Consider the following 23304-nt stretch of genomic DNA (forward strand, 5'->3'; position numbering starts at 1 on the left):
AAAAAAAAAATGGAGATTAAAAACTATACAAAGTCACAAGTGGGTTATAATCTTATAAATTTGTTTATGATGTACTGGGCTGGAAATCAAAACATATTTTCCATAAAAACAATGATTGATATATATCTATACCAATATATATCTCTATGCATGTGTTGTGTGTGTGTGTGTGTATATATATATACACATGCATATATCTCTACGTACATTCATATGTATATGCACACAAATATGTTAAATTCTCTACCTAAACCATCAAAGCCTATTTAAGCCCTAAATTATAAATAACTGGCCAGAGCCTTAGAGCCAGGAGTGAGATGACTTCACCACTCATACTTTAGTGACACTTCAGTGGCTCATCATGGCCCTTGCCACAGTTTCTTGGCAAGGTACCCTTGGTACCTGTCTTTCTCTAACCAGACTATCCTCACTAGAACTGCAGGCCTCTCAAGCTTCTTGGCAAACCCTGAAGAGACCATGGTGAAGGGGATCAGAGTATGTCACCCCAAAATATATCATTTTCACATAAAGATTATTTTGAGGTGAAGGCAATTAGCTCTCTGCTCTCCTCCTTTCTATCTAAAATCAGGGTATCAATTTCCTTTTGTAACGATGTCTCCCTCTCCCACACCAGGAAGAAAACTAGTCCAAAGATAACTCTTATCACCTGAGAGGACTCTTAGCTGCATAAAAAACTTACTAAACAATTCTTCTCTAACATACATTTTCTAATCATCTTCCCATAACTTACCCTCATCCAGAAGCCCCCCAAACTCTTTTATTTAGCTTCTTCTCCAAACTTCATCATTCTTTGTTTAGATGGTAAATAAGCCCCAAATTCTAACCACCTCCTTGAGGCACATTTCTTTGCAAACTTTCTTATGTATGTATGTAATTAAACTTGTTTTTCTCTTCCTTTGCTAATCTGTCTTTTATCCATTTAACTTGCAGGGCCCCAAGCATGAACCTAAGAGGACAGAGGAGAAAGTTTTCCTCTCTTACAATGGTCTCTCATATCTCAGGGTCTTTGCCCTAATAAACCCTGCTGCTACACCTGATTACCACTAGTATCTAGCAATATCAGCCTCAATTCATACATCTCCTCCTCCAGAAAGCCCTACAAGGTCAGCATCTCTCTGACCTCCTGCCATCACCCAGGTGTAGGTTGGTCATACCTCATCTTTGCTCCCACAGAACCCTGACCTTCTCCATACTACAGAGGTTATCCCATTACATCCCAATAACAGTTTCTTGAATAAACTGAAGTGCCTGAATGAATATTAATAAGCCAAGATATCTGCTTTGTTTTCTTTAAAAAAAAAAAAAAAGTCCTAACTAGTTCACTCTCAAGTAGTAACCATCTGGCAGCACAGGGAGACCTCTGAATCAGGGCTGTCTGGGCTACCAGGGGTTCTTCTTCAGAGCCAAGACCAGACAAACACTTTACAGGTTCAGGTTCTTATTGCTACTATCTTGTTTTTGTTTTATTTTGTTTTGTTTTGTTAATTTGGTTGGTTGGTTTGGGTCTGTTGTTTGCTCTTGATTCTGGTTTTGATTTCTTAGGATATATCTTTCCAGATACTGCAATGGAGTGAATGGTGACTAGGAAATCTAGCTACTGGCCCCATTTTAACTACTGTATGATCTCTATCTTCGCTCTCCCTCATCTGTAAATTGAGGGGGTAGTTTAAGAATGGTCCCTAAATCTCACTGCCCATAGTCCTCAGCAACGCCTGTAATAAACACAGTTCTCCCTCCAGAGCTCAGATAACTCTAATAAGCAGCCAGGTTTGGGGACCACTGGAAGGGGCAGAGATGTGAAGTCAAGTCACATCTGGGATGGAGTTCTAATTCCTCCACTCACTTCCTGTGTGACCTTCAGCAAATTACTTAACCTCTCTGCATCTCCATTTACTTGCTTGTTACGGCAGAGATAGTAACTAGTTTACAGGACTGAAGGGAAGATTGATGCACACAGAGAGTACCAATTAATGGCTGGCCCACCGCAGATGATCAGTAAATGGTACTGAGGCCCCTTCCCCCTCATGTGTATTCTCATGGCATCCTATCATTTCTCTGCCACGGCCCCTACGAGCTTCCAGAGGGCAGGGTATCTCTGTCTTACTCTCCACCCCACCCCCAGTGCCCAGCACAGTGCCTATGGCAGTGCCCAACATTACAGCACACACTCAGTATTTATTGAATAACATACTAGAATATACTAACATAACCAATTTCCCTCCCTCTCTCAATAGACTATAGACTGTGACCTCCTCCAAAGCAGGGCTTATTCCTTATTTACTGATCTAAAAACCAGCACTTAATATAGTGCCTATCACATGCTTGTTGAACTAATTCAATTATTTTCAAAATCTCTTTCCAGGTCAAGCATACCAAGGATCTGTGGCTCCAGAAGATCTGGGACAAAATTACTTGCAAGTATTTGTATGTCTTTAATATAAATATTTGGCTGCAAAGTACCAATACTTTTACAGTTGAAAAATTACAACACATACAATGAAATAATTAGTTTCTGAATGTTCCCCTCACCTGCTAATAGTATCTGCTCCACAAGGGCAGATATAATACCTTGTTCAGCATCATGTCCCCAAAGCCTGGCAAGAGCTTTGAGACAAATGTAAACGTTTGTTAATGAATGAATGAAAGGAATGAATGAATATAAGTTCTTTACCAGTCTAGGTAAGGCAGAATTTCCTATTTTTAGGACTCTTTCCTCATTGAATTCAAAATTGCTGCATTTAGGAATGACGAAATGTTTAAAAATAAAAACAGCAGATGTTTGATCTCTGGGTGGTAGAGCGTTTCTTTTTTAAAATCCTTGATTTATTTTTTATGCTGCAGGAAATCAATCAAAATACTAGCACCCAAAAAAACTCACATAATATATTCTGCAACTACAAAGACGACTGTTAACAGTTGGTATTTAAAAGTATTTTGATTACTGATCTCTGAACTTAACTTTTAGACATTGCTTTAGCTAATGTGATTTTAAGATAAAGGATGATCAGTAACCAAATGATCTGAATCAGATCACTAAAATAATAAGACTTTCCTGTAACAAAGACCAATAAAGAACATATAGGGGTTATCAAGGGAACCAAAATTTAACCTCTCTCTTTACAAAAGGTTCAAAATTGATTCAATAAAAATTCAGCCAGGATACAGTTCTAGCCTCCAGTGTATTCCAAAGGGGACACAACGACTAAGGACAGATGTTTAGACTAAAGGGTCTGCGTCACCAGAAAAAAAAAATGGCACCGACTCAAATGCACAATTAGAGAAGGGTGGTCATGCAGAGGTCACTCTTGGGTAACTCCCATTTACTGTGATCTGCTACAAAGAGACTGGCTGAACCCGACACAGCACAGACAGCGTTGAAGTCTATGACTACTGACGCTATTCTGCCAGCATGCCACGGTACTTAATTTTTAAGGTTTTAATCACCCTAACAAAACAAAACGCCATAACGACGCCAACAAAGGACATAAGACAAACACAGTGAATACAAAGTGAGCCGTCATCATCCTTCCACTGTTCTGCAGCCCCATGCACACCTTGCAGCAGCAGTAAACCAGCCATAGCATCCCGGGAAGACTGAATCCTTCTCAGCAAGATTCACTATTTTCTCCAATTTCAGCACTCACTCTCAGGAACTTAAGAAAAAAAGATATGGGGGGTGGGGGGTGGGGAAGCCCTGGCAGGCTTGACCTGAAGGCTTTAATGAAGACAATGTCAATTAACAAAAACTGCAGGTCTCCAGTGAAATTTCACTCCAATTTTTTTAATCAGCATAGCTTTCCTTAAATTAAATCCTCACAGATCCAAAGAGAATGCTGCAATCATACCCCCAGGAACAGCTAAATAAATGCAACATACTCACAGGTTTAGAGCAGCTGTAACTTTGAAGGAATTAATATAGCCCCACTGTGAAGATGCCCTCTCTTCTACCAGATTTTTTAAAAGCCAATGAAAAGAAGAGACAATCTTCAATTTAAAAGGCAAAAAAATCCTCAATTTCTGTTTTATTTCTTGGTCTCCGGTGAGACTCTCAATTACTGAGCTTAAGAAAAGAAGTTGTCCGGCAGCTGACGGCATCCCAGAGCTTCCCAGGGCAGAATTTAAGACATGTCAGTTAAAGTGGCAGCTACACTCATTGCCGAAGCTGATGCTCCTGCAGGAAGGGATGCCGGGAGATATTTTTTTTTTCCCAATCTCTGCTGCAGCCTAATTCTAATCCATCACTGTTTGATTATCCTAGGGAAGCAAGCAAGAAAAATACAAATAGCCTGGATTTATAAAATCCACAGGGCCTTTTAATGATTTTTCACCTAATCCAGGGATTCACCACTATCAAAGAGGGTTAAATGAGGAATAAAATGAATTACCTCTCTTGTTTTAAGGAAAACGTAAGAGCAGTCTGATGCTCCCGAGATTGGATTTTATATCTTACTGACTTTTTAAAAACACTAAATAAGGGAAAGTCAAGTTCTGTGAAGATTTCGGTCAAATGGGTTAAATGCACAAAAGTTAAATCAGTGAAGTGAATGAAATATACACATATAACGTCATTCCATTGTAGATGGAAACTGCAATTTAAAATTAATATTAGATAAAGAATATTTGAATTGATTTTGATGAAACTCAAAAACATAAAGTAGGCTTAGAGATGGTCAGTGACTTGACAACTTTCTTGTCTTGCCTTAAGGGCTCTTACACATATTAGAAATGGACTGTTTCTGTGATGTGGCTCACAATTTAATCTGATTATAAAAGTATCAGGTAATGTACTCTGATATCTCCTGATTTTAAAATAATAAAGTCCTTACAGAAAACAACAAAGAAGGAAATTAAAACTGTATATATATCCACCCTGCATGTTATTTTTGCCTGTGGTTAGGCTAACTAATGGGCCCCAAAGATATCGAAGTCTCAACCCCTGGAACCTATGAATGTTACCTTATATGAGAAAAGAGGCTTGCAAGTGTAATTAAGTTAATAATCTTAAAATGGGAAGATTATCCTAGATTATTTGGTTTCAGCCCTAAATGCAATCACAAGTATCCTTATAAGAGGGAAGCAGCAGGATATTTGACACAAAAGGCACAAGGTGATGAGACCATGGAACCAGGGTGATTTGAAAAGACTATGCTGCTGGCTTTGAAGTTTGCATAAAAACAAAGTCAAGGTGCCCTCACAGAAAACTTTCTTTGCTGATAAAATAAATAGAAATTAAAAGCTTATAATTGCATTGCCTACAGGGGAGACCAAAACTATGCCTATACCTTTAAACATGCTACTTTATCAGAACTACGTGGAGCTTTAACACGTTTTGAGATCATTCTGCTCCCAAGTAATAAAAAAAATACTCCTTGCTGGCTTGAATACTTTCACTCTGGACAATAAACATAAAATAAATAACACAGAAATTACACAAAAATAAAAATCACGTATAAATCCCCAAATACCTCTTCAGTGTTAAGCAACTTCAGAGTCCTTTAAATTTGTTAGTGACTAAGTCTTCAGACTATTAAATGTGTATGATACATGATACTGAACTATACATTATTTATAAATAATGTACCTAATGCAAACATCACTTCGTCTCTGAGGAGTTCTAGCTACAATGTTCTACAAGCATGATGACACAAAGGGGAAAGGCAGGAAGAAGGGGAGAGAGGGAGAACCAGAGATACTGATTAATTTTCAAAACGCAGGCAATGGAGAAGTTTGACACATTTCAAAAGGCAAAGCTCCCAAGCATCTGCTTTTGTGGTGCTTTATTACTCATTTCAGGTTGCTATTTTTATCCGGATGGATAAACATATCAGAAAACAAGGCAGATAAAAAATGGTAGAAGTTAACAAAAGGTAGTGAAGCTCAATACAACCCCTAAGAGTATGACAGCTCATTTACATAAACTTCAGATGGAAAGTGAGTCAGCCCAGAGTTGAGTAACGGCAAAGGAGTCACTGACAATCTGCACAGTGATTGGTACGCCCAAACAATTGGACATTACCTAATTACATATGTAAGGGTTGATTAACACAACCAGCTGTCATCATTAAAAAGAAGAAGAAAAAAAACCACATCCCAAAAGATCTTTTAACTCACTCTCCCTTTGAACAATCACAGCAATATCACTGTGCCCTATACTTGCTAAGTTCTCAGTAAATGGTGGCTGGATTTTTTTTTTTTTTTTTTTTTTTTTTTCGGTACGCGGGCCTCTCGCTGTTGTGGCCTCTCCCGTTGCGCAGCACAGGCTCCGGACGCGCAGGCTCAGCGGCCGTGGCTCACGGGCCCCGCCGCTAGGGAAGCCCTGGATTTTTTTTTTAATGCACTGCAAATCCTTGCAGTTTACTTTGAATATTCATCTATCGTTTCCGATTAGTACATTAATTCAACAAATTTATTAATTCGACAAATACATATTGAGCATCTACTATATGCCAAGCATCGTGCTTGGGTACAGGGTGCAACACGATGAGCAGAAGAGAACAGTCCCATCCTCCTGGAACTTCAAGAGTCCAAAGGAACAGGAGGTCAAAAAACAAGTAAAAAATAACTACAAAATGAGAAACGGTGTGAGAGGAACAAACAGGATGACAAGATAGAGGAATGAGGAAGGAGTAACCTATTCAGGTGGAGTCATTAAGCAAAGTGGGAGGACATAGCACCTGAGAGCTGAGGATGACCAAGGAAGAAGCTCTGGGAGGAATGGAAGGAAGTTGCTCTGGTCAGAGAGGCCAGATGCACAAATCTAGGGCAGCAAAGGTCTAGCTAAGTCAAAACCTTGGAAGAGGCTTCTGGCTGAGGGCAGAGAATGAGGGTGAGTGGAAGCAGTATGTGGGGACCTGACCTTGACCTCAAGCCTTGCTGCGGGCTGAGGTAGACTGGAGTCTTCATCCTCAGAGACATGCAAACTCATGCACAGATTCTAAGCAAGACAGTGACATCATCCAACTGAATTTCTAAAAGGATCACTCTGTCCTGAATCAAACAGACCTGCTGTTAATAAATTATGAGACAACTGGGAAATCTGAACAGACAGGATATTTGATGAATGTTGTTAATTTTTTTAGGTGTGATGACAGCCTTGTGATGTTTTTAAAAAGAGACCTATCTTTTATATGCATACTAAAATACAGATACAGTGATGCCATAAAAGGCTTATAGATTAGATAACAGTTGGGTTTCAATGCAATTTCCTGACCTTGTTATCTGAACGGTAATTACGTATAAGAGCGTGTCTTTGTTTTCAGGAAGCACATACTGAAATACTTAGAGGTAGAAATAAAGTATATTGTCTAGGATATGATTCCAAATAACCCTGGGGTGGATTATAGATGAAAAAAGATAGGCCTTGAGTTAACAGCTGTTGAAGGTAAGTGGTGAATATACAAGAGCTCAGTTTACTATCCTCTTTACTTTTTAAATATGTTTGAAATTTTTCATATTAAAATTTTAAAATAAGGTAACTTCGGCTGTTGTGTGGAGAACGAGTAGGATGCAGTTGGGAGGGTGGAAGAACAGAGAACAAAGGAAGCATGAAAACACACTGGGGGCTCTTCAAGTTATCCAGGCAAAACCTGACAGTACCTCGAGCTAATGTAATAGAGAGGAGAGAGAGAGAAGTAAACAGATGGGAAATAAATGTTTGAGGTAGAAATCATCAGACTTGGTAGTAGGGAAGTTAAAGAAAAGGGAAGGAATCAAAGATGTCCACCAAGCATCTGGCTTGAGCAAGTGGGTGGAGACATTTACAAAGATGGAGAAGCCTGGGAGAGGAAAAGGTTTCAGATGGATGAGGGAGGCAGCCACCAAGAGTTCACTTTGAAACACAGAAATTAAAGGCATTTGGGGGCAGGGACTTCCCTGGTGGTCCAGTGGGTAAGACTCCACGCTCCCAATGGCAGGGGCCTGGATTCGATCCCTGGTCGGGGAACTAGAACCTGCATGCATGCCACAACAAAGATCCCGCATGCCACAACTAAAACCCAGTGCAGCCAAAATAAAATAATTTTTTTTTTTAATTAAGGCATTTGTGAAATATCCAAGTGAGTGATCAAACAGGCAAGGACTGGACCTATTTCCCATTACAACTGTTAAGGTAGTCCCAGACAGAGTAGTGGTCATGCCCAGGCCACTCTTGGAGGAGGTAAGGAAGTCAGTACTGGGAGCAAGGCTTCTCTGACTTGCCGGCACAACTTGGGTGTTGCTACCTGGGGTTGAGTGATGGTCAGAGATGCTCCTGAGCCTGCAGAAAAGGGAGCCACAATGACAAAGGCCCTGTCCATAAGGGTTTACGGGTCATTTTCCATTCATTTTGCCACCAACACCACCAAGTCTTCCACCTCCCCTGGGCCTCCTTGGTCAAATGAGACAATTGGACCAAAGGGTCACTAAGAAGCTTTCCTTTGAGCTAGGAAATCCTGTCACTCCTCCTTAGAGTGAAAGGAAGCATTCATAGAATACACATACCTTAACTTAAAGTGTGCATACACGCTTCCCCCCCCCCCCATAAGCTTATATAAAGGACTACTTATTGTGGAAGGTTCCAATAAAATAGTGGACCATTAAAGAAGACCTAACAGTACAAAAGAAAATACACAGAAAAGCAATTCAATACAGGGAAAAGACACTTGGGATGCTGCTCACTCTGGGCTTTTTAGCGAAATTTATTTCCATTCACTGTATTCCATTGACTCTATAACACAGATTTTTCATCATGTAATATACCCAAAATCCAGATGTATCTTAAAATCAAGAGCAACTTTGATTGCCCTAGATCAAAGTTAAATTCTTAGGGAAAGGATCCACATTTGCTTCTGCCAGTTACCTGAAGGCAAAACCAAGCTGATCCACTTAAAATTAAATTACCTGCTTGAAGTTGTTTGGGCCACACTGGTACCTAATATTCAGACCACAAACTAGCTTGTGATTGAATTCTGAGAGTGCTGAAAAGTTAAACACAGGATTCCCATACAGCCCATCAGTTCCACTCCTAGGTATATATGCCAGAGAATTACAAACATGTGTCCACACAAAGAATTGTGCACAGTTGTTTATAGCAGCATTATTCACAAGTCAAAAACTGGAAAGAACCTGATTGTCTACCAACTTATGAATGGATAAACAAAATGTGGTATATCCACACAGTTGAGTATTATTCAGCCCTAAAAAAGACTGAAATACTGACACATACCACAACATGGATAAACCTCAAAAGCCAGACACAAAAGAACATATATTGAATAATCCTATTTTTATGAAATGTCTGTACAGACAAATCTAGAAGCAGAAATTAAATTAGTGGTTGCCTAAGAGTAGGAGTGGGAAAGGAGCATGACTGTAAAGGTGTGCGGGGTTTCTTTTTTGGGTGATCAATTTTGTGTGTGTGTGGTACGCGGGCCTCTCACTGTTGTGACCTCTCCCGTTGCGGAGCACAGGCTCTGGACGCACAGGCTCAGCAGCCATGGCTCACGGTCCCAGCCACTCCGTAGCAGGTGGGATCCTCCCGGACCACGGCACGAACCCGTGTCCCCAACCCGTGTCCCCTGCATCGGCAGGCGGACTCTCAACCACTGTGCCACCAGGGAAGCCCGATCATTTTTTTTTAAATTAGATTGTAATGATGGTTGTACAATTCTGTAAATATAATAAACTCCAATGAATTGTAAATTTAAAACAGGGATTTTTATGGGATATAAATTCATAATGTGATAGAGCTATTTTTAAAAGTTCCCAGGGCAGAGAATCTCAAGAGAAGTTTTTTTCCCCTCATTACCTAGTACCAAGATTGAAATACACACATTTCCTTACTGTGCCTTCCTGCATGACAGCTTTATTTTTCCCTTCCCTTAGGCAAAGTCACCTGTAAAATTCTCCATTGTGTTTTTCTCCTTCCTCAGTGGTATATACAATGTCAGTGGCATCTTAGATCCAATGAAATAATTAAATGCCAACCTGGTTAAGAAAAATCAGGTTGAGGTCGGGGCAGAGAAGTGGCCCTCCAAATCTGAGCAACATTTGGATTACCTAGACAGAGAAGCTGGGTCAAGGAAAAGATCACAGAAATATGAAAATTAATCTAACTCTACCTATAGTTACTAGTTATAATTTAACCACTATGAAGAAAAATATTAACTAGATGTTTTTCAACTGTCATTCACCAAATATCACCCTAAATAACCTTAAAACAGACAAAACTATTGCACCATAATTAACTGATCTAAACTGATGGGGGGCGGGGGGGTTGCCTTAAAAGCTTTACCTCATTCTAGTCTACAGTTTGTAGTTCAAAAGAGAAGGTGTGAAGAAGGACGAAGTCCATGAGAAATGCTACGCTACAAAATACTTTTAATTCTACTGTAAGCTTCTTATCACCTGACTAAAAACGTCTGCCTCTTTCAACTTCTAGATGTAAGAACAAATTCACCATCGTTCCTGCACGTGAACACACACATCCCATTGCCTCAGGACTTGCTTAAAAACCTATGAATTTCTATATAAGGATAAATTCAAAATTTTAATAAGGTACTATGGAATATTAAGAGATCACTGCTGAAAACATATTAAACCTGAAACTGCTCTAACAGCCTTTGCACATAAATTTGATGTCTCCTCTGACTTCTCTAAACTATAATAAAAAGAAAATCTTGATTAAGTAGTACCCAACCAGGCCCCCCAGTTAGTTAGATTTTTGTGCCATGGCCCACTGTGGTTTTTATGAGAAAGAGGTTAATTGAAAACACTACCAATTCACTTGATTCCAAACAGTTAGTCTACTCTCCTCACTAAACGGAAGCCAGGAATCCATGGTGACCCAAAATCTCTTGTGTCCACAGGTGTCCCAGGTAACCCTGGTATCTCTCAATACTCAAAACCAATGCCAGCCACTCCGATCTCCCAACCAGAAACAGCTCTTTGGAAACCCTGGAACATTTTATTTATTCTTCACATGTCATATCACTTAATTCATGAACAGACTTTATACCCACCACTACATTTTCAGATATGGTAGTTGTGTACAAACAGTGGGCAAGAAGGATACCCAGTCATCAGAGCACCAAGAAGCACATACCAGTATGGAATTGTTAAATCAGGGAGCCAGAGACTAAGGCAGAGCTAATCTTCTAGCAAATTTCTATAGGCCATGAGATGGGTCTAATGTACGGTTCCTCCCTGAGGGATTACCTCCTATGCTAAACAAGTCAGAAACTTCATAAACAATTTTTTAATTTTTAGAAAGGACATGTTCAATGTCCCACTAACTGTTTTATAAAAAAAAAAAAATCTCTAATTTTCCCTCCAGTTCTAAATGTTAGAGATGTTTGTACGATCTACCAGCTTGTAAATCTAGCAACTTCCCAAAATAGTTCATCACTTAAAATAACACAATTGTTACCACAAAGATCCAGAACTAGGAAAACCTACATCTGTGGTGGTGAATTCATTAAGCAGAAAAGGAGAGTAGGAGAGAATTTTCTTTGTGGAAATACTTTAAGGCCACCCTCCTCTGTTCGCTTGCATCTTTTCATTAGAAATTCAGGAGGAGGTATTCACAGGAAGAAATTAATCACCAGGTTGGCAAGAGGACCACATCCTGCTACAGAGAGGTGGAATCGTTGCTATCTGCACATAAAACCAAAATATAAAACCAAAATATGCGGTTCAATCAGCATACGGAAGAAGAACTCTACTGATTTCAGCAGTTAATGGATCACAAGAGGAATGTCGTGGCATTGTAAATTTAATAAGAGGGAACGAGAGAAATTTTGGCAAACACTGAAATTAGGACAAAATAAAAGTTCACATAAAAAACAACTGAAGAATTTTTTTTACAATTAACATATACTTGTAATCAGAGAGAAAACATACATAATATTTTAAAAGAAAAATCTTGAATAACAGATTACTTCAGTAATATATATTTTTTTAATATTTCTTACAAGGCAGATCTATGGGCAACAAATTGCTTCAATTTTCGTTCACCCGAGAAAGTCTTTATTTCTCCTTTACTTTTGAAGATAATTTCAGAGAGTACAGAATTCTAAGTTGATGGTTTTATTCTCTCAATACAAACATTTCACTCTACTTTCTTCTGCTTGCCTGGTTTCTGAGGAGAAGCTGGATGTAATATTTATCTTTGCTCCTCTATAGGTAAGGTGTATTTTTTCTTTCAAGATTTTTTTCTTTATCTTTGATTCTCTGTAGTTTACAAATAATGTACCTAGAGGTCATTTTTTGACAATCATCCTATTTGGTGTTCTCTGAGCTTCCTGGATCTGTGGTTTGGTGTCTAACATTAATTGTGGAAATTCTCAGACATTATTGTTTCAAATATTTCTTCTGTTCTTTTCTTGCTTCTCCTTCTGATGTTCCGATTATGCATATGTTATACCTGCTGTAGTTGCCCCACAGTCCTTGGATATTCTGTTCTGTTTTATTCACTCATTGTTCTCTTTGCTTTTCAGTTTTTGAGGATTCTATTCCACTCTATTCAGGATTCTATTTCTACAGCCTCTAGCTCAGAGAGTCTTTCCTCAACCATGTCCAGTCTAATAAGTCCATCAAAGACATTTTTCATTTCTGTTGGAGTGTTTTGATCTCTAGCATTTCTTTTTGGTTCTTTCTTATGGTTTCCATCTTTCTGCTTACATTACCATCTATTCCTATAGTCTCTCTACTTCTTCCATAGAGCCCATTGAATATTAACCATAGTTGTTTTAAATTCCCACGTCCCTGCCACGTCTGGTTCTGATGCTTACTCTGTCTCTTCAAACTGTGTTTTTTGCCTACTGGACTGCCTTGTAATCTTTCTTGATAGTTAAACATGAGGTACATGATAAAAGGAACTATTATAAACAGGCCTGTGGTCATGTGGTGGTGAGGCATGGAGGAGGGGAAGCATTCTATCGTCCTGTGATGAGGTCTCAGTCTTTTAGGGAGCCTGTGCCTCTGGACTGGGAACTTCTCAAGTGTTTCTCAGTTTTTCTTCTCTCTTAGATGGGACAGGATGGCCAGAGTGGGCTAGAGCTCCCCAGGTCAGTTAGGTTCTGGTTAACTACTCTCTCCTGAGGGCAGGCCTTGTTAAGAACAGTAAACTCTGATGTATTTCAGAATGGTTCTTTTTCTTCTCACCCTGCTGGAAGCCCAAAGGGATTTTTCTCCTCTATTTACTGTATAAATCTGGTACAGCTTCTGGAGGCAAATTTCACATTGGGGGTGGAGGGGCTCCATATGAGTGGGTCTCCTTATGGTTCTTAACTCCCAGAGTTATTCACACTGAGCCCCCAGCAATTCATCAATCACAGGTGACATTTTTCCCACCCCTGCCCTGGCCTCAACTCTGTACACCATGACTCCCTGTATTTGCCCTTCTGTCCCTCCAGGCTTGGGGGCAGTGATTTTCCCTGTATCCTCTCCTTTCTTATGGATGCAAAATGAGTTGTAGAATTTTCAAGTCTGTTTAGCTCTTTACTTGTTAGGACAAAGTGGCAACTTCAAGCTCCTTACTTGGAAAACCAGAAATCGCAAGTCAAGTTCAGAAGGTTTTTGTTTCCCTATAATTTGATTTTTTTTTAAACTAATAGGTGTTGATTGGGATCGACATATATACACTGATATGTATAAAATAGATAACTAATAAGAACCTGCTGTATAAAAAATAAATAAATAAAATAAAAACTAATAGGTGTTAGAAATTGCTGACAATGCCTTTCAGACGCAAAGGTAAAGCCACTGCCAGTCTAATGCAGCCACTGAAAGCTCAAAGAAACACAAGTTTTAATGTGTGCCACCCATCGGTCATGTCAATTACATCAGTCTGACCTGTCTTCATCTCCAAGACCTGAACCCCTTTCTGGTGTGTGTCGAGTGTTCTAGCTTCTCATTGGGAACAGCAGGACCTCCACTGGTGTTCCAGTCACCCGCCCCACAGTCAGATCCTTTTCTACCTCCTAGACTTCAGTCTACCAGGCCACCCAAGCTCAATTACTGCCAACACTCCGAGCGGAGAAGCCACAGCAGAGCTGAGTAAGATTTCTGGATGGCAAATAATGCACTCACGTTAAAAGTCATTTTTTAAATTACACAAGTAGATTATCTTTCAAAGAGTACAGTATGAAAAGGGAAGGGGGGAAAAAGAGTAAAACTTTACAGTGGCAAGATCTGACAAACACTATCTCAAGCCAAGTGATGAAGTTTGGCATCAACAGGAGTAAACCAGGTTGATAACACGTATCTTTGATATAATGTGATGAGAATGATACTTTAGGTCTGTGATCTTCCTCCCCAAAACACATGACTTCAGTCTAATCATGAGGAGAAAAAACCAGACAAATCCCAGCTGAGGGACATTCCACAAAACAAATGACCAGTACTCAAAACCAAGAAAACTCTGAGAAACTGTCACAATCAAGCATAGCCTAAGGAGACAGGACGAATGATTATACTGTGGTGTCCTGAATGGGATCCTGGGACAGAAAAAGGATACTCCATAAAAACTAAAGAAATCTGAATCAAGTATGGACTTTAGTTATAACAATGTATCTGTATTAGATTATTAATTGTGACAAATGTACCATTCTAATGTAAGAAATTAATCACAGGGAAAACAAGTGTGGGATATACAGGACTCTGTACTATCTTCATAATTCTGTAAATCTGAAACTATTGCACAGTAGAAAGGTTATTTTTTAAAATCCTAATCACAATTAAGTTTTTTATTCACGTACACATTCCATGACATAAACACTAAAACTTTTCGGCAATATAAAAATTGGCAACTCTAACATAAAAATAGCAATTAAGGGAAAGTATCTGTAGCAAATAGGACAAAATATGAAGGTGTATATATATTTTAAAGTTCATAAGTGTGTAAAAGAAACATTGAGAAAAAAGTTAAATAGGCAAAAGAAGACTAGAATTCATACAAAAGGAAATGCAATGGACTAAACAATGATTATAAGAAAAAAAATTTGGGGGTGGTGTGCACCACATGGCTTGTAGGATCTCAGTTCCCTGACCAGGGATTGAACCCAGGCCACGGCAATGAAAGCCTAGAATCCTAACTGCTAGGCCACTAGGGAACTCCCAGAAAAAAATTTTAAAACAAAACAATTAGGTATCATTTAAGCAGCAAAATGGTTTCAAATAATACCTAGGGATGATAATGCTACATTTTAAACCGCTTCACTTATACACAGTTCACAGCCGTGCAAACTGGTGAAACTCTTTTGAAAGTGCTGTGGACTGAATAGCGTTACCCCAAATTTCACACGTTGAAGGCCTGATCCCCAGTGTGATGGTATTTGGAGATGAGGACTTTGGGAGATAATCAGGCTTAGATCAGGTCCTGAGAGGGGGGCCCTCATGACTAATGCCCTTATAGGAGGAGACCCCAGAAAGCTTGCTCTCTCACTCTCTCTCCCTCTGCCATGTGAAGACACAACAAGAAGGTGACCATCTGTAAACCAGGAAGAGAGCTCTCACCAGAACCTGAACACACTGGCACCCTGATCTCCGACTTCCAGGCTCCAGAACTGTGAGAAAATAAATCTCTGTTGTTTAAGCCACCCAGTCTATGGTATTTTATTATGGCAGCCTGAGCTAACTAACACAGAAAGGTAACTTGAGAAATATCACATTAAGAATAAAAATATTCGGGCTTCCCTGGTGGCGCAGTGGTTGGGGGTCCGCCTGCCGATGCAGGGGACGCGGGTTCGTGCCCCGGTCCAGGAAGATCCCACATGTCGCGGAGCGGCTGGGCCCGTGAGCCATGGCCACTGAGCCTGTGCGTCCGGAGCCTATGCTCCGCAGCGGGAGAGACCACAGCTGTGAGAGGCCCGCGTACCGCAAAAAAAAAAAAAAAAGAATAAAAATATTCATCCCTTTTAATCCAATAACTCTACATGGGTGAAGTTAACCTTTTAGAGATATTCAAAAATATGATAAAGCTATACACATTAAAATGTTCACTACTTAGTTTTAAAATTTTAAACCAGTGAAAAACTAAATGTCTAACAAAGGAGAAATGAATAAGTAAATTGCAATATTCCATTTGATCTAATATGATGTCATTTAAAATCATTACAAAAATTATGTAGGCTTATAGGAAATGCTTATAATAAAACTAAGTGCAAACCAAAAGCAAAAATCTACAATATGAGGCTAACCATGTAAATAAATATGGGCAAGATGTAAAAGGGTTAGCTATAACAAATAAAATTTAATTTGTTGGACAACATTTTTTCTTTCATTTTAGTTTAATTAAGGTTAAAGAAATAAGATTCAAAAATATATTTGATAGTAACTTTAGACAGATCCTTTCTTAAGCTTAATCACATCCTAACTGTTAAATTATGGAGAAGTGAATTTTTCCAACAATAGCCACTACACTCAAAAAAATGAGAATGAAATATTTTTACATTTCTTATAAGAAAACCATCAATTTTTCTCTACTACATACTTTTTTATTATGTTACTACTTACATAGAGAGGGTTTCCAAGGCATCTTCAAATATGTCCTGGGGGGGGAACAAAAAACACAATGAGTTTCTCAAGAATCAAGAAATTTAAATATAAGAGAGAGAGAGAGAGACAGAGTGTGTGTGTGTGTGTGTGTGTGTGTACACCCTGCGTGTGTGTGTGTGTGTGTGTGTGTGTGTGCGCACGCGTGCACCTCTCGAGGCTAAGTGGGGACAGTTTGGGGGGGCTGTACTAGAACCATTCCACTTAACTCTTACTAATGGAATTCCTTTCAGAGAAACCAACACATGAATTTAAGCGAGGTTTAATTTAGGGTTGGTTTTGTCACTAATAAGACGAGTAAGCTACTCAGCCAGCAATCAGACTGGGCTAATCTGAAGAGAATGTGACTCCTTCAGTGGGGTCTTCACTCCTCAGTCTCATCCAACCCAGAAGCAGAATAAAACAGAGAACAGGACCTGCCCGATTCAGTCGTCTCTTTCTCCATGGCTGGCCACGTTAGCACGTCTGGGCCTTCGTGTCACGTCTAACTCCACTACCCGCCCAGCAAGTCTCCCTGTCACCCGCCTTTATCTGTAGCATACAGGGCAGCCCTTTCCTTCATGCCACTGGCCTGTTCAAAATCTGCAACAGGAGAAAAACCCAAACACACACACATAACACACACACTCATATCTGCTCACAAATCCACACATGCACCCCATGCTCATACACACTGGCTCATACACTCACAATCTCACCCCTAAACTCACAGTCACACACAAAGCTCCCTCACAGCTGCAAAAATCAAATCCAAGTTCCTCATGCAGGTATTTGGGACCCACCATAACCTAGTCAAACCTTCAAGGCCTCCTTCTCTCACATCCCTAACCCTTCTCCACAGCCAAGCACCAGGACCTCACTGGTCTCCCTACTCCCAGGCTTGACATCTGCCATTCAGTTCTTCACGCAACAGCCGCAGTTATTCTTTCCTTTCCCTTCTTTTAATAAGCTCATACCATTCCACTGCTTTAGACCTCTTTAAAAGCTTTCCATTGCACTTAGAATAAACCCAAATTCCTTCCCATGATCTACAAAGCCCTAAATGACCCTGCCAGCCTCTGTCCACCTCTCCACCCACCAGACTCACTCCACTTCAGCCAAAGGTCCCTCTTTCTGGTCCGTGCACAAGCCAAATTCATCCCACACCTCTCTGCATTGTCTCTCTTTCCTAGAATGTTCTTCACTCAACTCTTCCTATGACTGACTCATTCTCATCCTTCCGTTTGCAGCTCAGAAAGCCACCTCCTCAAAGAGACCACCTCTGATAACCCTAAATAAAATTACTAAGAATAGCAGCTTACTTATAGTTTCCCATCATCTGATTTCTTTCATTCATAATACTTATCATAGTCTCTAATCATCTTATTTGTTTCCTTGGTTACAATCTATCCCCATTAGGGCAGGTTCTCATTTATCATGTTTACAGAGAAACCGCCAGGGCTTGGCACAGAGCTGTTGCTCAACAGCTACATGTTGCCTAATGAATGAATGAACTGAGCTTGGACCATCAAGGTACTGATCACATCACCTCATTTACAGATAGGACACAGAAATGAGCAAAGAGGGTTACAGAGCTTTTCCCTCGTGTGACCATTAATATTGAACAATGTATACAACATACTGATTCTGCATTTAGGCAGGAAAGGAAAAAAAAAAGTGTAAATACGAAAAAGAAGAAACAACATTATAAGTAGTGGCAGAAGTGAGTTTAGAATTTGGGATCCCTGACCTATTGATCTATATTAATACCATACTCTGTAAGGGAGGCACAGTCAAGGGCAATTCTTTCTTACTCCTCACTCTCCAGAAATTAGTGATTGGAGCAATATCAGAAGACTTTGTCATTTTGAATCACAGCTCAGTGTCTCACATGCCAGCCCACAGGTTTATCATGTGAGGGGTTGTGGAGAAGGGGAGAGACGAATACTCTCCAGGAATACAGATCTGGTAGTGATGACCTGTTACCTGTGCCAGACACCAGCTCATGGTTCTCTGCCATCAGTTAACCCCACCTTGGCCAACCTGTACCAGGAAGGGGGAATACAGAGAGCATGCTCCTCGGAGCTTCTGTGCATCCAACCCCTTCCTCACAAACCTCAACCCAGAGCAGGGCTCACAGCAGACACTGAGATACTGAGTGGGCTTCAGAAAGGATAACTCGGGAAGCCAGTTCTCCTTTTAAAAGGAGACAAGGATCATATTTACACTTAAACAAGTAATACCCCCATCCCCACCTCACAACAAGAAACACTAAGTTATATCCAGTAAGAAATCATCTTCACTTGAGGAACATCTCTCCATTTTGTCACATGCAGAGGGTTCTCTAAATAAAGCATTCTGTACAACGTGGTAACCAGTTAACAATACTACATTACATATTTGAAAGTAGTTAAGAGAGTAGATCTTCAAAGTTCTCATCACACACACAAAAAATTATAACTATGTGAGGTGATGGATGTGTTAACTAACCTTATTATGGTAATCATTTCACAATACATGCATATATCAAATCGTCAAGTTGTACACCTGAAACTCACACAACGTTATAGGTTAACTACATCTCAGTAAAGCTGGTGGAAACTTTTAATTAAAAAATTATGTTAAAATCTATTTTTTTCCATTTAGATGAATAATAAAAATTTTTTTAAATGCCTCTATTAGTAATGGAAAATATCCACCAGAGTTCTAGGATATTATTCTAATAAACTAGAGCTGAGAAAGAAAGAGAGTGAGAGGAAGGAAGGAAGGGAGAGAGGGAGGGAGAGAAAGAGAGAAGGAGGGAGGAGGGGAGGGAGGGAGAGAGAAAGGAAGGAAGGAAGGAAGGAAGGGAGGGAGGGAGGGAGGGAGGGAGGGAGGGAGGGAGGGAGGAAGGGTATTGACTTAAAAAATGCACAACGTAAGAGCGGCGAGTTAAGTTTGATTTGGGACAAAATGAGGACTGCAGCCCAGGAGACAGCATTTCAGATAACTGAGAAACTGCTACAAGGAGGCGAGGGGAGGAGCCATGATATATAGGAGTTTTGCAACAAAGCGCAGGTAGTCTGGAATGGCAAAAGATTATTGTTAATTAAAGAAAACCAGATATCTCAAGTTAAGGAATTTAGCGCTTTTGCATGTATGGGAAGATGCAAGAGTCTGGGCTCGCTGAAATATCCTTTGATATGCACCTCAGATATCAGCGGCCAGTATCCTGTATTTTCACATCCTGAGTTTCCTCAGGGCTCACCGCAGGGAGCGGCTTCAGCCTGATGGCTGCTAGATGGCAGGTATTCTTTTCAGCCCTGAGTTTCCTCAGGGCTCACCGGCTCACGTTGGAGGGCTGCAATCGTTGATGACTGTGACATCCTTTGTTTATTGATAAGGCAGGAAATACCCCATTTATAAATATTCCATTCCATTTATAAATATTCCACTTATCAAGGGGAAGAAAACTTTGTCTCTGAAGGCCAAAGGGTGATTTTTTTTTTCACTTAAGAAAAAAGAAAGGTAAAGAGAAGAACTAAGATTTAACGATTACCTATCATGTGCCAGGCACTTTACAAAAGCTCCTCCCAATCTGCAGCAAGCAAATCCAGTCACGGGTAACTACCTGCCCAACATTATACAGCTGGCAAGTGAAGGAAGTGAGATTCACCCTTAGATTTCTTTAACGCCAAAGTATTTTTTTCAATGTTAATAAAAAATACCCAAAACTTGGAGCTAAGGCAGTTGGGCAGGAGCGGAGAGTGGGTGGGTGAGGAGGGGACGGCATATCTCTTCAGGTCATACTGCATGTTGTTGCACAAATCCTCCCAAGGAATCCTGAATTCTCTAGAACTTCCTTGTGTTTGAGACTTTGCTATTTACTATGAGATTAGAACACAGATACTGTGAGATGACATGTTAGCTTGCAGATTTCGGAATGCTGAGAAAACCTCAATGATTAGATTTATAGCCCTGTAGGACACTATTCAGTTTTACCTGTAGCCTAGCAATCTTAATCTAACATTGTTTTTGTTTTAAGCCTATAAATACCCAGTTCCACAAATACCCGGAGAATCAGTTTACCACTTCACTGTTTTCCTCGTTGATAGGCTAAATAAAATTTCTACACGTTCACTTTATATCTTTATGAAAGTCATATTTCTAATTTTGGGAAATTATACTTTTTAAAACATCTTTATTGGAGTATAATTGATTTACAATGTTGTGTTGGTTTCTTCTGTATAACAAAGTGAATCAGTTATACATATACATACATCCCAATATCCCCTCCCTCCCTCTTGTGTCTCCCTCCCACCCTCCCTATCCCACCCCTCCAGCTGGTCACAAAGCACCGAGCTGATCTCCCTGTGCTATGCAGCAGCTTCCCACAAGCTATCTATTTTACATTTGGTAGTGTATACCTGTCCATGCCACTCTCTCACTTTATCCAGCTTACCCTTCCCCCTTCTCATGTCCTCAAGTCCATTCTCTACGTCTGAGTCTTTATTCCTGTCCTGCCCTAGGTTCATCAGAACCATTTTTTTTTTAGATTCCACATATATGTGTTAGAACACGGTATTTGCTTTTCTCCTTCTTACTTACTTAACTCGGTATGACAGATTCTAGGTCCATCCACCTCACTACAAATAACTCAGTTTCGTTTCTTTTTTATGGCTGAATAATATTCCATTGTATATATGTGACACATCTTCTTTATCCATTCGTCTGTCGATGGACACTTAGGTTGCCTCCATGTCCTGGCTATTGTAAATAGTGCTGCAATGACCATTGTGGTACATGACTCTTTTTGAATTATGGTTTTCTCAAGGTACATGCCCAGTAGTGGGATTGCTGGGTCGTATGGCAGTTCTAGTTTTAGTTTTTTGAAGAACCTCCATACTGTTCTCCATAGTGGCAGTATCAATTTACATTCCCACCAACAGTGCAAGAGGGTTCCCTTTTCTCCACACCCTCTCCACAATTTATTTTTGTAGATTTTTTGATGATGGTCATTCTGACCCATGTGAGGTGATACCTCATTGCAGTTTTGATTTGGATTTCTCTAATGATTAGTGATGTTGAGCACCCTTTCATGTGTTTGTTGTCAATCTGTATATCTTCTTTGGAGAAATGTCTACTTAGGTCTTCTGCCCATTTTTGGATTGGATTGTTTTTTTGATATTCAGCTGCATGAGCTGCTTGTATATTTCAGAGATTAATCCTTTGTCAGTTGCATCATTTGCAAATATTTTCTCCCATTCTGAGGGTTGTCTTTTTCTCTTCTTTATGGTTTCCTTTGCTGGGCAAAAGCTTTTAAGTTTCATTAAGTCCCATTTGTTTATTTTTGTTTTTATTTCCATTTCTCTAGGAGGCGGGCCAAAAAAGATCTTGCTGTTATCTATATCAAAGAGTGTTCTTCCCATGCTTTCCTTTAAGAGGTTTTATACTGTCTGGCTTTACATTTAGGCTTTAATCCATTTTGAGTTTATTTTTGTGCATGGTGTTACGAAGTGTTCTAATTTCACTCTTTTACATGTAGCTGTTCAGTTTTCCCAGCACCACTTATTTAAGAGGCTGTCTATTCTCCATTGTATATTCTTGCCTCCTTTATCAAAGATAAGGTGACCATATGTACCTGGGTCTATCTCTGGGCTTTCTATCCTGTTCCATTGATCTATATTTCTGTTTTTGTGCCAGCACCATATTGTCTTGATTACTGTAGCTTTGTAGTATAGTCTGAAGTCAGGGAGCCTGAATCCTCCAGCTCCAGTTTTCTTTCTTAAGATTGCTTTGGCTATTCAGGGTCTTTTGTGTTTTCATACAAATTGTGAAATTTTTTGTTCCAGTTCTGTGAAAAATGCCATTGGTAGTTTGACAGGGATTGCATTGAATCTGTGCATTGCTTTGGGTAGTATAGTCTATTCACAATGTTGATTCTTCCAATCCAAGAAAATGGTATATCTCTCCATCTGTTTGTATCATCTTTAATTTCTTTCATCAGTGTCTTTTAGTTTTCTTCATACAGGTCTTTTGTCTCCCTAGGTAGGTTTACTCCTAGGTATTTTATTCTTTTTCTTGCAATGGTAAATGGGAGTGTTTCCTCAATTTCTCTTTCAGATTTTTCATCATTAGTGTGTAGGAATGCAAGAGATTTCTGTGCATTAATTTTGTATCCAGCTACTTTACCAAATTCATTGATTAGCTCTAGCAGTTTTCTGGTAGCATCTTTAGGATTCTCTATGTATAGTATCATGTCATCTACAAACAGTGACAGTTTTACTTCTTCTTTTCCAATTTGTATTCCTTTTATTTCTTTTTCTTCTCTGATTGCTATGGCTAAAACTTTGAAAACTATGTTGAATAACAGTGGTGAAGAGTGAGCAACCTTGTCTTCCTCCTGATCTTACAGGAAACGGTTTCAGTTTTTCACCATTGAGAACGATGTTGGCTGTGGGTTTGTCATATATGGCCTTTATTATGTTGAGGTAAGTTCCTTCTATACCTACTTTCTGGAGGGTTTTTATCATAAATCGGTGTTGAATCTTATCGAAAGCTTTTTCTGCATCTATTGAGATTATCACATGGTTTTTCTCCTTCAATTTGTTAACATGGTGTATCACATTGATTGATTTGTGTATATTGAAGAATCCTTGCATTCCTGGGATAAACCCCACTTGACCATGGTGTATGATCCTTTTAATGTGCTGTTGGATCCTGTTTGATAGTATTTTGTTGAGGATTTTTGCATCCATCTTCATCAGTGATACTGGCCTGTAGTTTTCTTTTTTT

At 39.6% G+C, this 23304-nt stretch overlaps 1 protein-coding gene across 3 annotated transcripts in view; it reads right to left on the minus strand.

The window, feature by feature from the left end:
* Window positions 1–23304, minus strand: part of TTC39B (tetratricopeptide repeat domain 39B) — a 137764-nt gene that overhangs the window by 85075 nt on the left and 29385 nt on the right. For all 3 annotated transcript variants that reach the window (XM_024126748.3, XM_055087213.1, XM_007114712.4), the window contains exon 2: window positions 16513–16547. In XM_024126748.3, the coding sequence (XP_023982516.1) occupies window positions 16513–16547 (35 nt within the window). The remainder of the gene's footprint in view (window positions 1–16512; window positions 16548–23304) is intronic.

Source organism: Physeter macrocephalus, chromosome 9 (assembly GCF_002837175.3).
Source record: "Physeter macrocephalus isolate SW-GA chromosome 9, ASM283717v5, whole genome shotgun sequence".
Taxonomy (NCBI): domain Eukaryota; kingdom Metazoa; phylum Chordata; class Mammalia; order Artiodactyla; family Physeteridae; genus Physeter; species Physeter macrocephalus.